At 46.6% G+C, this 14106-nt stretch overlaps 1 protein-coding gene across 1 annotated transcript in view; it reads right to left on the bottom strand.

The window, feature by feature from the left end:
• Positions 1-14106, bottom strand: part of LOC126150946 (odorant receptor 13a-like) — a 199007-nt gene that overhangs the window by 155561 nt on the left and 29340 nt on the right. The window contains exon 2 of the mRNA XM_049915909.1: positions 13386-13652. Coding sequence (XP_049771866.1) covers positions 13386-13652 — 267 coding nt within the window. The remainder of the gene's footprint in view (positions 1-13385; positions 13653-14106) is intronic.

Raw genomic sequence — 14106 nt, 5'->3', positions numbered from 1 at the left:
GGAGAGCGACAGCGCCGACTTCATCTTTCAACAGGATGGTGCTCCACCGCACTTCCATCATGATGTTCGGCATTTCTTAAACAGGAGATTGGAAAACCGATGGATCGGTCGTGGTGGAGATCATGATCAGCAATTCATGTCATGGCCTCCACGCTCTCCCGACTTAACCCCATGCGATTTCTTTCTGTGGGGTTATGTGAAAGATTCAGTGTTTAAACCTCCTCTACCAAGAAACGTGCCAGAACTGCGAGCTCGCATCAACGATGCTTTCGAACTCATTGATGGGGACATGCTGCGCCGAGTGTGGGAGGAACTTGATTATCGGCTTAATGTCTGCCGAATCACTAAAGGGGCACATATCGAACATTTGTGAATGCCTAAAAAAACTTTTTGAGTTTTTGTATGTGTGTGCAAACCATTGTGAAAATATCTCAAATATAAAGTTATTGTAGAGCTGTGAAATCGCTTCAATCATTTGTAATAACCCTGTATATGTGTGGCTGTTTACACGATAGCGTACTGCACGTGGCCTCGGTGGAAAATTGAGTGATTCAGTATCGTTCACTGCCAACTGTTGGCGCTGGAGGTATTGATAACATCCTACTACTCCCATGACACTGGACACCATCCACGGCAGGGTGGGCTCCTGCAGCAGTCTCGAGTGCGGCTGCTGCCCTGGCGCGATCGCTGAGACACGAATAAACATCGGCAACTAGCGCTGCATGACTTTCTGGCCTGGGGCACTCTGTGTGGGCATCAGGACGTGAGCGCGTGGAATGTTTGAGTGTTTCGGCGATCTCTGACATCTAACGGTGGCAGCTACTGTTACTGCTATAAAACGGATCACGGTTTAAGTGTGTGGTGTTTACTGCTTCTTAGTACAGTCCAATGGACTGTGACTTGCAGCAGAAAGGAGCGAGTGGTATTCGTTGATGTAACTGTCCTATCGCGTGATACACGCTTTCTTCTCCTTCCGAGAGAGAACCTGTGCTTTAAAAACCCAATCGCGACATTAAATTTTGGACTGATCAATTCATTGTTTCCGATAGTGGTATTGCAAGCATACACTCCAATCCAACCTCTAAGCATATTGTTTAAGGACATACCATGCAATTGAGCTGAAATCTGAAATTTTCAGCTACATCCAGCGTAATGGACTTCCTACCAAATAACCTAACTGTGCCAGTGTGTGTGGAATCTTATGGGACTTAACTGCTAAGGTGATCAGTCCCTAAGCTTACACACTACTTAACCTAAATTATCCCAAGGACAAACACACACACCCATGCCCGAGGGAGGATTCGGACCTCCGTCGGGACCAGACGCACAGTGATTTACTAGGCATCCACTACTTTGTCCAGGGCAAACGTGGGGTTAGTGTGGCACATGACAAACGCTACCTATTTCTTCTCGAACGTCTTTATCAATCCACTGCTGGTTTCCACAGGAGTGGAATTGTGAGAATAAATGGATGTGCCGACTACCAGGGATGTATCGACTACCAACGCCAGGTCTTCATGAGTGGCGAGTAGAGCTGGAGTAGGGGATGGAAGGGAAGATCACACAAACAGGAAGTAACCACTTGAGACAGAGAGAGAGAGGATTTGTTTCGACAAGAATTTCTCGGTTATCAATATCAAAGGGTTCCCGCCACCTGATGATTTGCTCAGGGATTAGCGCGACTTCCAGTCTGCACACCACGTGAGCTGCCACTGTGTGTGGTCCTCTCTCCTGCCTGCGCCAGTGGGAATACGGAAGGCGGCTGGCGCGTGGGCGCGCAATCTCACTGCTGGCATGTCTGCCACGCAGTCAGTGCGAAGAGGCGATCGGAAAATTACGTGCAGTCAGTTACTTGGACGTCGATTTCGTGATGGTATTCCTTGCGCAGTCGGAGAAAAGCGATCGATTTAATTACTTCTTTTCGATGTATTTTACACGACCTGCCTCTTCCGAAATAGCAGAGGATGATGAGCAAGAGAGGACCAATTACTGCGAACTGAAATTTGTGAGTAAGCAGTATGTCCTTTACTATGTCACTGAATTTCCTGTAGTGAGATCCTTCCTCTTCAGCATAGACTTCATTTCCCTCCAATTTCCAGATTTCCAGATGAGGGGAGGGTAAGGGGAGTGGAGTTGGTAGGTTGGACTGGGGGATTTGTCTCTGAGCACTATGAGACTTAACTTCTGAGGTCATCAGTCCCCTAGAACTTAGAGCTACTTAAACCTGACTAACCTAAGGACATCAGACACATCCATGCCCGAAGCAGGATTCGAAACTGCGACCGTAGCGGTCGCGCGGTTCCTGACTGCAACGCCTAGAACCGCTCGGCCACCCCGGCCGGCCGGACTGGGGGATTTACCAGAGGCGGAAGGGTTAATTAATTTACTGGTTTAATTAATTAGTCAATTACTTTGATTACAAAAGTATGCTTGCATCGGTGAGGGTGAGGGAAGGTGGGTGGCAGAGGAGGAGGGGGAGGGGGAAGGGGTGGGCGTTTCTCAGAAGGACGTATTATCCACAGGGGGTCATAGACCATTTAGCAGAACAGTAGATAAAAAGGGAGGGGAAGGCGGTCATAAATCAGTCAAATTTGGTGCTGAATGTATGCAAGCCACACTAACAAAATGTGGTCACAGCCCTATTATGCCCCTACTAGTGTATTGTAAGTAGCAGACTGGTCCGGTGTTCATGTGGGGAACAAGCCGAGATAGTTTGCTTATAGCCAAGCAGATGGAAACGGTCGTGAGAGAGAATGGCTGTACCAAAAGAAGCAGACTCACAGACACCAACCAAATCACACATTTCAAGCTCTTTTTGGCGTCTGTGTGATCATGAGTCGTTCCAGAAACACGAACGTGCAGGGAGGTGGCGGACTGTGCATACACCATACACCAGATTTAGAGGACAGTGTTTTACAGGATATTGAGATGAACCCTAGTACAAGTGGCCATCAACATGGTGTAAGCCAAAGAACGGTTATGTGTGTACACATATGAGACGATACTGGCACCATTTGATCGCTGTCCTTAGCTACTAAACAATGTACTGACAAACTAAGTGAAGCTGGATTCTTTCATACTTGCGTGTCCATTTTAGTGGAGGTTTGAAGGGGTGATAAGAAACATATATGTTCAAATGTGTGTGAAATCCTATGGGCCTTAACTGCTAAGGTCATCAGTCCCTAAGCTTACACACTGCTTAACCTAAATTATCCTAAGGACACACACACACACACACACACACACACACACACACACACACACACACACACACACCCATGCCCGATGGAGGACTCGAACCTTCGCCGGGACCAGCCGCACAGTCCATGACTGAAGCGCCTTAGACCGCTTGAAGAAACATACAATCCCTATGTTGAACATACTGTGAGGTTTTTCAAATGTTTGTTTGTGATTCTTCCAAAGGGTAATGATTTTGTAAATAATATTTCTCGGGATGAAGACACAATAATTACTGTACACGATGCAGCTAATATTAAATTTACATAAAGTATTCTAAAAGCTGAAGTTGTCACCCTGAAAGTAATTTCAGAACAGTTTACATCTGTTCGAGCTATCAACAATGCTTGCCTGTGTAATCTAGGAATGACATCCCTTTCATGCGAGCTTACTGCTGCTCGTGTTAAACGGACACCCCAGCTTGTCGTTTATTATGTATGTTACAAGCATGTGTCAGCTACACTAAAAGCATTTTCGAAGGAAACAGCAGTTTTGGAAGCTATACTACTATTTATTACACATTTTTAATAAACGTTGCGGCAAATAAACCAATATCTATTCATTCTTTTTTCCCTACATTCGCCACGCTTAGACAACTCTTAATAAACGCACTGGACAAAAAATTAGTCGTCCCTAGAGAAATCATTACAAGTATCATTTAACATTGTGTAATTCCTCACCTGGATTTGATAAACATCTGGATTTTGTTAGGTAATGACTCCACAAAGTTGTGCAGGTATGTCACATCTAGCTACTTACTGAGGATTTGACCTCGTAGTTCCACCAAACTGTGGGAATGTTGATGCTGGAATTATACACACTAGTCCAAAATGTCCCACAGATTTTCTGTGGGGTTCAAGTCAGGCGATTTTACAGGTTTACGAGTTATAATAGTATGGGGAAATGTTCAGAAAACGAGTCACATATTTTTCCAGGATGATGAACTTTGCTTTTGTCATCTCTGTGTGCCCATGTGAACAATGGTCCTTTGCAAAACGACCAGCTCCAAATGTTCATTGTATGCAGCTACTCTCACAAATCTATCTCACTAAGTGATTCACTGACTGCAGAAATTCCTTTCGGGTATAAAAGCAATTTTTATTCACGAGCCGTAAAAAGCATCTCTGGTCCCTCTCCGCCAGGATCTTTTACCAACACAATTCTGACGTAAATGTAGACACATTGAACAATCCACCACAAAACACCAACAAATCCAAGAACTTTACACACCGTATGGCCATGGGTATGGCCAAAGACGATTGTCTGTTTTTGCCACTCTGTCACATCCTTACATTTATCCATGTTTATGTACAATGTCCGCTTGAAACATGAATGTCTCACTGATCACTACTGTCTCATGCTCACATAGAGGCAGTGCTCATGCAGTCAGGCATGTGTATCTATCGCTATGCCGTCTGTAAAGTATTAACGCTTCATCTGTGCTAAGCTTATGATAGCCATGATTACACCATGATCTTCACACATTCTTCAAAAAGAAAAATTGCCCAGCATTAAAGATTCACGATTATAGAGCCAAAACGTAGAACTGTCTGAAAATATCACTGTTTTGCCACACTGAACAGTTCCTGATGGGGTTAAAAAAAGTTTTGTTTCCCATAGAGTTGTTAACACATTTATGCCAGTACTACACAGTTGCATATCATCATCTGTTAACAAATGCATTGTGATGTGAGAATAGTAGAGCATTCGCACTGTTTTCAACTTGATAGACCTTCCCACCGCTCCAGGAGGCTGATATGGACTATCGTGATTGGTAGGCGACAGCTGGGTTAGTGAGGGACTACATTTATACATAGTCCTCCATAAAGGCACAGACAGGCTTTTGGGACATGTTTCTGACACCAATACAAGAAAAGAATGTCTAGTAAACATGCGATCTAAACTGCATATCTTAAGCGCTATGAGCACATCTTCTTTTTCGGTTGTATGAAGCGCATATCTCCTAGTGCAAAGACTTTGCTTTCCATACTTTTGGAAGAGGTAGTACGAACCAAACCAAGAAAAAACGTCAAGTAAACATGGGGTCTAAAATGTATTCTTCAAGAGCTTAGAACACTTTTTCATCTTCGCTGGTGTGAAACACATCTCTTCTGCTGAACATGTGCTCATAGCCCCAAAGGTATAGATTTTAAAGCCCATGTTGACTAGACATTTGTTTCTATTTTGGTCCATACTATCTCCTAGCAAAATATGGAAATCAAAGAGCTTCTACATCTACATGAATACTCTGCAAATCACATTTAAGTGCCTGGCAGAGGGTTCATCGAACCACCTTCACAATTCTCTATTATTCCAATCTCGTATAGCGCGGGAAGAATGGACACCTATATCTTTCCGTACGAGCTCTGATATCCCTTATTTCATCGTGGTGATCGTTCCTCCCTATGTAGGTCAGTGTCAGCAAAATTTTTCGGATTCTGAGGAGAAAGTTGGTGATTGGAATTTCGTGAGAAGGTTCCGTCGCAACGAAAAACGCCTTTCTTTTAATCATTTCCAGCCCAAATCCTGTATCATTCCTGTGACACTCTCTCCCATATTTCGCGATAATACAAAACGTGCTGCCTTTCTTTGAACTTTTTCGATGTACTCTGTCAGTCCTATCTGGTAAGGATCCCACACCGCGCAGCAGTATTCTAAAAGAGGACGGACAAGCGAAGTGTAGGCAGTCTCCTTATTAGACCTGTTACATTTTCTAAGTGTCCTGCCAATAAAATGCAGTCTTAGGTTAGCCTTCCCCACAACATTTTCTGTGTGTTTCTTTCAATTTAAGTTCGTAATTTAATTACAATTTCGTAATTGTAATATCTAGGTATTTAGTTGAATTTACGGCTTTTAGATTAGACTGATTTATCGTGTAACCGAAGTTTGAGTTCCTTTTAGTACCCATGTGGATGACCTCACACTTTTCGTTATTTAGGGTCAACTGCCACTTTTCACACAATTCAGATATTTTTTCTAAATCGTTTTTCAGTTTCTTTTGATCTTGTGGTGACTTTATTAGTCGATAAGCGACAGCGTCATCTGCAAACAACCGAAGACGGCTGCTCAGCTTGTCTCCCAAATCGTTTATATAGATAAGGAACAGCAAAGGGCCCATAACCCTACCTTGGATAACGCCAGAAATCACTTCTGTTTTACTCGATGACTTCCCTTCAATTACTACGAACTGTGACCTCTCTGACAGGAAATCACAAATCCAGTCACATAACTAAGACGATATTCCATAAGCACGCAATTTCACTACGAGCCGCTTGTGTGGTACAGTGTCAAAAGCCTTCCGGAAAGCCAGAAATACGGAATCGATCTGAATTCCCTTGTCAATAGCACTCAACACTTCGTGTGAATAAAGAGCTAGTTGTGTTTCACAGGAACGATGTTTTCTAACCCATGTTGACTGTGTGTCAATAGACCGTTTTCTTCGAGGTAATTCATAATGTTCGAACACAATACAGGGTTATTACAAATGATTGAAGCGATTTCACAGCTCTACAATAACTTTATTATTTGAGATATTTTCAAAATGCTTTGCACACACATACAAAAACTCAAAAAGTTTTTTTAGGCATTCACAAATGTTCGATATGTGCCCCTTTAGTGATTCGGCAGTCATCAAGCCGATAATCAAGTTCTCCCACACTCGGCGCAGCATGTCCCCATCAATGAGTTCGAAAGCATCGTTGATGCGAGCTCGCAGTTCTGGCACGTTTCTTGGTAGAGGAGGTTTAAACACTGAATCTTTCACATAACACCACAGAAAGAAATCGCATGGGGTTAAGTCGGGAGAGCGTGGAGGCCATGACATGAATTGCTGATCATGATCTCCACCACGACCGATCCATCGGTTTTCCGATCTCCTGTTTAAGATATGCCGAACATCATGATGGAAGTGCGGTGGAGCACCATCCTGTTGAAAGATGAAGTCGGCGCTGTCGGTCTCCAGTTGTGGCATGAGCCAACTTTCCGCGGGCTACGCGTGAAACTTGCCCGCACGCGTCCAACCGTTTCTTCGCTCACTGCAGGCCGACCCGTTGATTTCCCCTTACACAGGCATCCAGAAGCTTTAAACTGCGCATACCATCGCCGAATGGAGTTAGCAGTTGGTGGATCTTTGTTGAACTTCGTCCTGAAGTGTCGTTGCACTGTTATGACTGACTGATGTGAGTGCATTTCAAGCACGACATACGCTTTCTCGACTCCTGTCGCCATTTTGCCTCACTGCGCTCTCGAGCGCTTTGACGGCAGAAACCTGAAGTGCGGCTTCAGCCGAACAAAACTTTATGAGATTTTCTACGTATCTGTAGTGTATCATGACCATATGTCAATGAATGGAGCTACAGTGAATTTATGAAATCGCTTCAATCATTTGTAATAGCCCTGTATATGTTCTAAAATCCTTCTGCATATCGACGTTAACGATATGGGCCTGTAATTTAGTGGATTAGTGAAGTAGAAGAGATATGTTTCGTAGTATCGAAGATGAAGAGGTGCTTGTAACTTAAGATATTCATTTTAGAGCTCATGTTTGCCAGATAATTTTTTCTGGTTTTTATGTAAGGAACCTGTCCCTATAGCTTGTCGGTGTTTTCTTGGAGCGCTCTGTATAAACCGACGAGTTCACCCAGTCGTCAACACTATGTTGCTGTTCATGAAAACGTTTTATTTGACCAATTGTGGATTATAGTGCGTCAGCGTCTTCATTTCATCAGGTATTGAGTTTGAGGTGGTAATTGAAATAGGGAATGCATGGCACTGTAGGAGTGTTCAGCTGACTCAGACAGAGGCACTTGCGCAATAGACCATCGCACATCGAGAGCTGATTAAGCAATGAGTACAAAGTGGACCAAATGAACATCGACATTTTCTCCAGAAGCAGCAACATCAACAGTAGTAGTAGCAGCACCGTTAGCATCCGTCTTAGGACTGTGTTTGATGGCACAGCACTGAAACTGTTGTAAGGAGATGTGACGCATTGTGTACTGTTAAAGAAAACAGCGTGTCACAAACATTTAGGAGCTATACGATATGATATCCGTTGCTGCTGGGCGAATATACCATGTAAGGGGAAGTGTCAATGTGTTCCGTAACATTGTGAGAAAGTGTAATGTAACATCTTCCCTTCGTAGGGCCCGAGGTGGACAATTTCCTAGCTGCACACAGCAAGGTTTCGCACATGTTGAATTTAAAGTACTGTTGAGTGGTACTTAAGATAGGTAAATAAATTAGTGAAATCAATGTGAAGTGAAGTAGAAATTAGAAAATAAATAAAAAATTTAGTTTAGAAGAATTACACACTGGCAAACAGCGCGCAGAGCAGCAGTGACAGAAGAGCCAATGACCATGAAGTCAGCACGTTCAGCAAGCTGTCGATTCAACCGTCAGGGCATCGCCCGACCGGCTCACGTGTTTCTCAATTGTCACATGTGGTCACAGGCCCTCGCCTACACTCCAAGAGCCAATGACCGACGTTAAGAAGATTCTTCGAGAAGCTTTTCAACGTGGCAGAAGAGGCAATGACCGTGAAGTCGTTCACCTCCAGCGAACTGAAGTGAATAAATACGCGAGACGCATTGGGCCCGAAGAGAAGAGGGAGTAGCAGTAGTTTTAAGTCAGTTTCGGTGCTGAAGACCGCCATGCAAGAAGAGACTACATTATACACAGACGCACCAAGTCCGCCGCTGTAATGGAATAGCAAGCAGCAGCCTCGGCGCCAAAAGACAGAAGTTAAAAGGTATTTGAAGACTGATTTTTACGTACCCGGGTGACTCGTGAGGACGGGAAGGAGACGGCCTCACATCAGCAGTCACCTGTGAGCTGGGATGAAAATCTGACAGCCGAAGACTGGCAAGCGGGAGTCCGTTGTTCGAGTCCGGGACTCTGGCCTTCCCCTGCCGCGCCGCTCCGCTGGCCGACGCACAACACTGACACACGCGGCCGCTTAGAGAAGAGAAACACTGGGACGCCACATCCAAGGTATCACCATCCGATGCACGACTTCGTTCTCAATAATTAAACGGGCCACCGCACGAGGCGCGTCTCCAGTCAACTGGGCGAGACGGCGACACGAGATACACCCCGCCAGGCGTAATCAGACGCCGCCGCTGCCGCAGCAGAGGCTTCGCAAACGACACAGCTGCCGCTCTCCAAGCCAGAACAATCGAGTAAGGAACAGTTGTACAAAACTTTCAATAAAATTTATCTTATGTAAAAATGCTGTTTCATTCTACCTCATACCCGAACCAAGGAAGAACCCACACCGGCCACATGTTGTCAAGAGAGAAAAAGTAATTTATTTAGTATTTTCACCCTGACATAATGCTTTAGAATCAAATGCCCTTTGCAGTATTGCTCATCCTGACACTTGACTAGCATCAAAAGAGAAAACCCAGTTACATTTAGTGTCAGAACTGTTACAGTACACAGAAAGCAATTACGCTGCAGGCCATCCAAAATGCAACAGCAGGAATGATCAGAGATATCAAACCCAAATTTATTTGAGAGATAACACGTTGTACAAAAATTACGTGATTGAAACTATAGCCCCATGTGAAGTGAGGAAGATGATGCGGCCGTTGCTGGCCATAACTACTGCTACATGCTTCGGTATTGAATCAAAGAGGCTCTGGATGTGTCGTTAGGGTACATCAGTCAATGCTGCTACCAAATATCGCCAGAATGAATCTGTTGTAACAGCAGATGGCGTATCCCAGGCCAGCCATTCCGCAGTCATCGACCAGACGTTATCGATAAGTGAGAGATCGGGAGCACGGGGAGGCCAAGGATGCAAGACAATCCGATCTTGAATATTGCACTCCACATGTAGTCACGCATTACATTGTTGTATTGTGGCTGTTGGCGAGCTCTGAAATTATGAGAGGACAACAGGCTCGAACACTTCAGAGATGTAATGCTGGTTGGTTAATATACCGGCAGTGTACATTAGGGAGGTGCAGGAGTAGAATCCGATACCGTTACCAGGCTAAACCATAATGCTGGGTGCAGGACCAGTATGGCGATGCATAAGACAACAATTAAACAATCTCTCACCGAGGCGATTCTTATCCAACCAGCGCGGTGGTGCAGGCAGAACAGGGATTCGTCGGTGAAAACAATGTCGTTCCATTCAGTTGTCCATGTCCGTTGCTCATCGCACCATTGCCGACCAAACGCCTGTGGCGTTGATTCGGTGGTAAACTCAGCAATGGACGCCTTGCGGACAGTCCATTCTGCTACAAAGGACGTCGACAGGTACTTATAGACATGGCTTGTTGCGCAACACACCGAATTCGTTGTGATTTAGTCCGTGATGTGATGGAGGATCACTGCCACTTCCACAGCATGCCTTCCATCACATATAGTGGTGAAACGAGGTGGGTGTAACTGGTTCCGTCGGCCCATCGTTCCCTCCTACATCCAGCAGTTACAGATCCTCATCACAGTTGCTTGGTTCCATCCGACATGATAACCCATTTCTCTGAAGGATAACTCGCAATCCCTATACAAAGCTATGCTTCCTTAGTCGGACTCCGAAACGTGCTAGAAAGACCCTGTCTTCTTTGAGGCATACTGAAGGTGCTTATGTTAAAGAGCCTCACGTATGAGCAATTCCAGTACGCTCACACTGCCTTCGGTTGGCCCTTTAGGTAGCGCTAGCAGGTAGAGCTACTGGTGCACGTGATGCACGCCTGTGCTGAAATACTGATCATGTGCATCTCTCGTCACCACAGACGCATGCTGAAAATTTCACCTGATTTGGATGATTCCTTCAAGGAGTTGCTTTTTGGGAGGTCAGCAGTGTATTTGACAATATTCACACCTACATCTACATCTACATTTATTCTCCGCAAGCCACCGAACGGTGTGTGGTGGAGGGCACTTTACGTGCCACTGTCATTACCTCCCTTTCCTGTTCCACTCGCGTATGGTTGATCTCCTCGGGAGGCATAAGTAGGGAGAAGCAATATATTCGATACCTCATCCAGGAACGGACCCTCTCGAAACCTGGACAGCAAGCTACACCGCGATGCACAGCGCCTCTCTTGAAGAGTCTGCCACTCGAGTTTGCTAAACATCTCCGTAACGCTATCACGCTTACCAAATAACCCTGTGACGAAACGCGCCGCTCTTCTTTGGATCTTCTCTACCTCCCCTGTCAACCCGACCTGGTACGGATCCCACACTGATGAGCAATACTCAAGTATAGGCCGAACGAGTGTTTTGTAAGCCACCTCCTTTGTTGATGGACTACATTTTCTAAGGACTCTTCCAATGAATCTCAACCTGGCACCCGCCTTACCAACAATTAATTTTATATGATCATTCCACTTCAAATCGTTCCGTACGCATACTCCCAGATATTTTACAGAAGTAACTGCTACCAGTGTGTGTTCCGCTATCATATTGTCTTGCGGCAAACGGTTTTGATGAAATAGAAAGAACAATGAGCTTTTATTAAAAGTCCATGCCCCCAGGATTCGAACAGGATACTTACAAAGAGAGCACCACCACATAAATGTGCATCAGCATATAAGGTCGCTAGTACACTCCTGGAAATGGAAAAAAGAACACACTGACACCGGTGTGTCAGACCCACCATACTTGCTCCGGACACTGCGAGAGGGCTGTACAAGCAATGATCACACGCACGGCATAGCGGACACACCAGGAACCGCGGTGTTGGCCGTCGAATGGCGCTAGCTGCGCAGCATTTGTGCACCGCCGCCGTCAGTGTCAGCCAGTTTGCCGTGGCATACGGAGCTCCATCGCAGTCTTTAACACTGGTAGCATGCCGCGACAGCGTGGACGTGAACCGTATGTGCAGTTGACGGACTTTGAGCGAGGGCGTATAGTGGGCATGCGGGAGGCCGGGTGGACGTACCGCCGAATGGCTCAACACGTGGGGCGTGAGGTCTCCACAGTACATCGATGTTGTCGCCAGTGGTCGGCGGAAGGTGCACGTGCCCGTCGACTTGGGACCGGACCGCAGCGACGCACGGATGCACGCCAAGACCGTAGGATCCTACGCAGTGCCGTAGGGGACCACACCGCCACTTCCCAGCAAATTAGGGACACTGTTGCTCCTGGGGTATCGGCGACGACCATTCGCAACCGTCTCCATGAAGCTGGGCTACGGTCCCGCACGCCGTTAGGCCGTCTTCCGCTCACGCCCCAACATCGTGCAGCCCGCCTCCAGTGGTGTCGCGACAGGCGTGAATGGAGGGACGAATGGAGACGTGTCGTCTTCAGCGATGAGAGTCGCTTCTGCCTTGGTGCCAATGATGGTCGTATGCGTGTTTGGCGCCGTGCAGGTGAGCGCCACAATCAGGACTGCATACGACCGAGGCACACAGAGCCAACACCCGGCATCATGGTGTGGGGAGCGATCTCCTACACTGGCCGTACACCACTGGTGATCGCCGAGGGGACACTGAATAGTGCACGGTACATCCAAACCGTCATCGAACCCATCGTTCTACCATTCCTAGACCGGCAAGGGAACTTGCTGTTCCAACAGGACAATGCACGTCCGCATGTATCCCGTGCCACCCAACGTGCTCTAGAAGGTGTAAGTCAACTACCCTGGCCAGCAAGTTCTCCGGATCTGTCCCCCATTGAGCATGTTTGGGACTGGATGAAGCGTCGTCTCACGCGGTCTGCACGTCCAGCACGAACGCTGGTCCAACTGAGGCGCCAGGTGGAAATGGCATGGCAAGCCGTTCCACAGGACTACATCCAGCATCTCTACGATCGTCTCCATGGGAGAATAGCAGCCTGCATTGCTGCGAAAGGTGGATATACACTGTACTAGTGCCGTCATTGCGCATGCTCTGTTGCCTGTGTCTATGTGCCTGTGGTTCTGTCAGTGTGATCATGTGATGTATCTGACCCCAGGAATGTGTCCATAAAGTTTCCCCTTCCTGGGACAATGAATTCACGGTGTTCTTATTTCAATTTCCAGGAGTGTAGAAAGAACAATGAGCTTGTATTAAAAGTCCATGCCCCCAGGATTCGAACAGGATACTTACAACGAGAGCACCACCACATAAATGTGCATCAGCATATAAAGTCGCTAGTATTTTGACTGGGATTGCAGTAAAACTAAAGATATCAGTAAACAAGTTTTTACTCACCAAAACGATGTAGGCACTGAGTATAAGGCAGGTGCACTGGTAAACGTAGACAGCATAGTAGACGAGAGGAGAGTCGATGCTGAAGGGGAAGAGTGCAGGTGCCAGCAGCTCTCGGCCCTCCGCCATCAGGGGGTAGGCAGCCCACAGGAACACTGCGGGTGGCGCGCTCAGCGCAAAGGCAGCCAGCAGCAGCCGCGACAGCAGCAGCCGTGACCGCATGGGGCCCAGGCCGCGTAGCGGGGACTGCGCCACAAACCACTCACCCACCTGCACGGTACAAGGCACGGCGTTACGGTCAGGGAAGTGGGGCAGGACTGCGCTCCGTCCCCTTACCAAAGGCGTAGCAGCAACCCCGACAGCATCAGATGGAACTACATGGACCCACTGCAAAATGGGGACTACACGACAAAATACTAATCCATTTGTAAATGACTCAGCCACAGGGGATTGGGGCAGGCCAACGCATTTACTGAGGACATAGCAGCCACTGTGACAGCAGCAGCCACAGCCACATGGAGCCTGCGCCACACATCAGGATTCGTGCCACAAACCACTCCCCCACCTGCATAAAACCCAGTGTTAGCAAAGCAGGGCAAGCTAACACGCCATCCCACTCTAATGATGGCTTGTAACGCCGGAAATGCACAGCCTATTTCCATCTCGTGTGCTATAAAGTTTTTCCTTATTTTATTACCTGAAGATATGACATTTCTGTGTCTTT

The sequence above is a fragment of the Schistocerca cancellata genome, chromosome 2 (genome assembly GCF_023864275.1).
Source record: "Schistocerca cancellata isolate TAMUIC-IGC-003103 chromosome 2, iqSchCanc2.1, whole genome shotgun sequence".
In the NCBI taxonomy this organism is placed as follows: Eukaryota; Metazoa; Arthropoda; class Insecta; order Orthoptera; family Acrididae; genus Schistocerca; species Schistocerca cancellata.
Note: the sequence above shows the minus strand (reverse complement) of the source record. Positions and strands in the feature narration are given on the sequence as shown.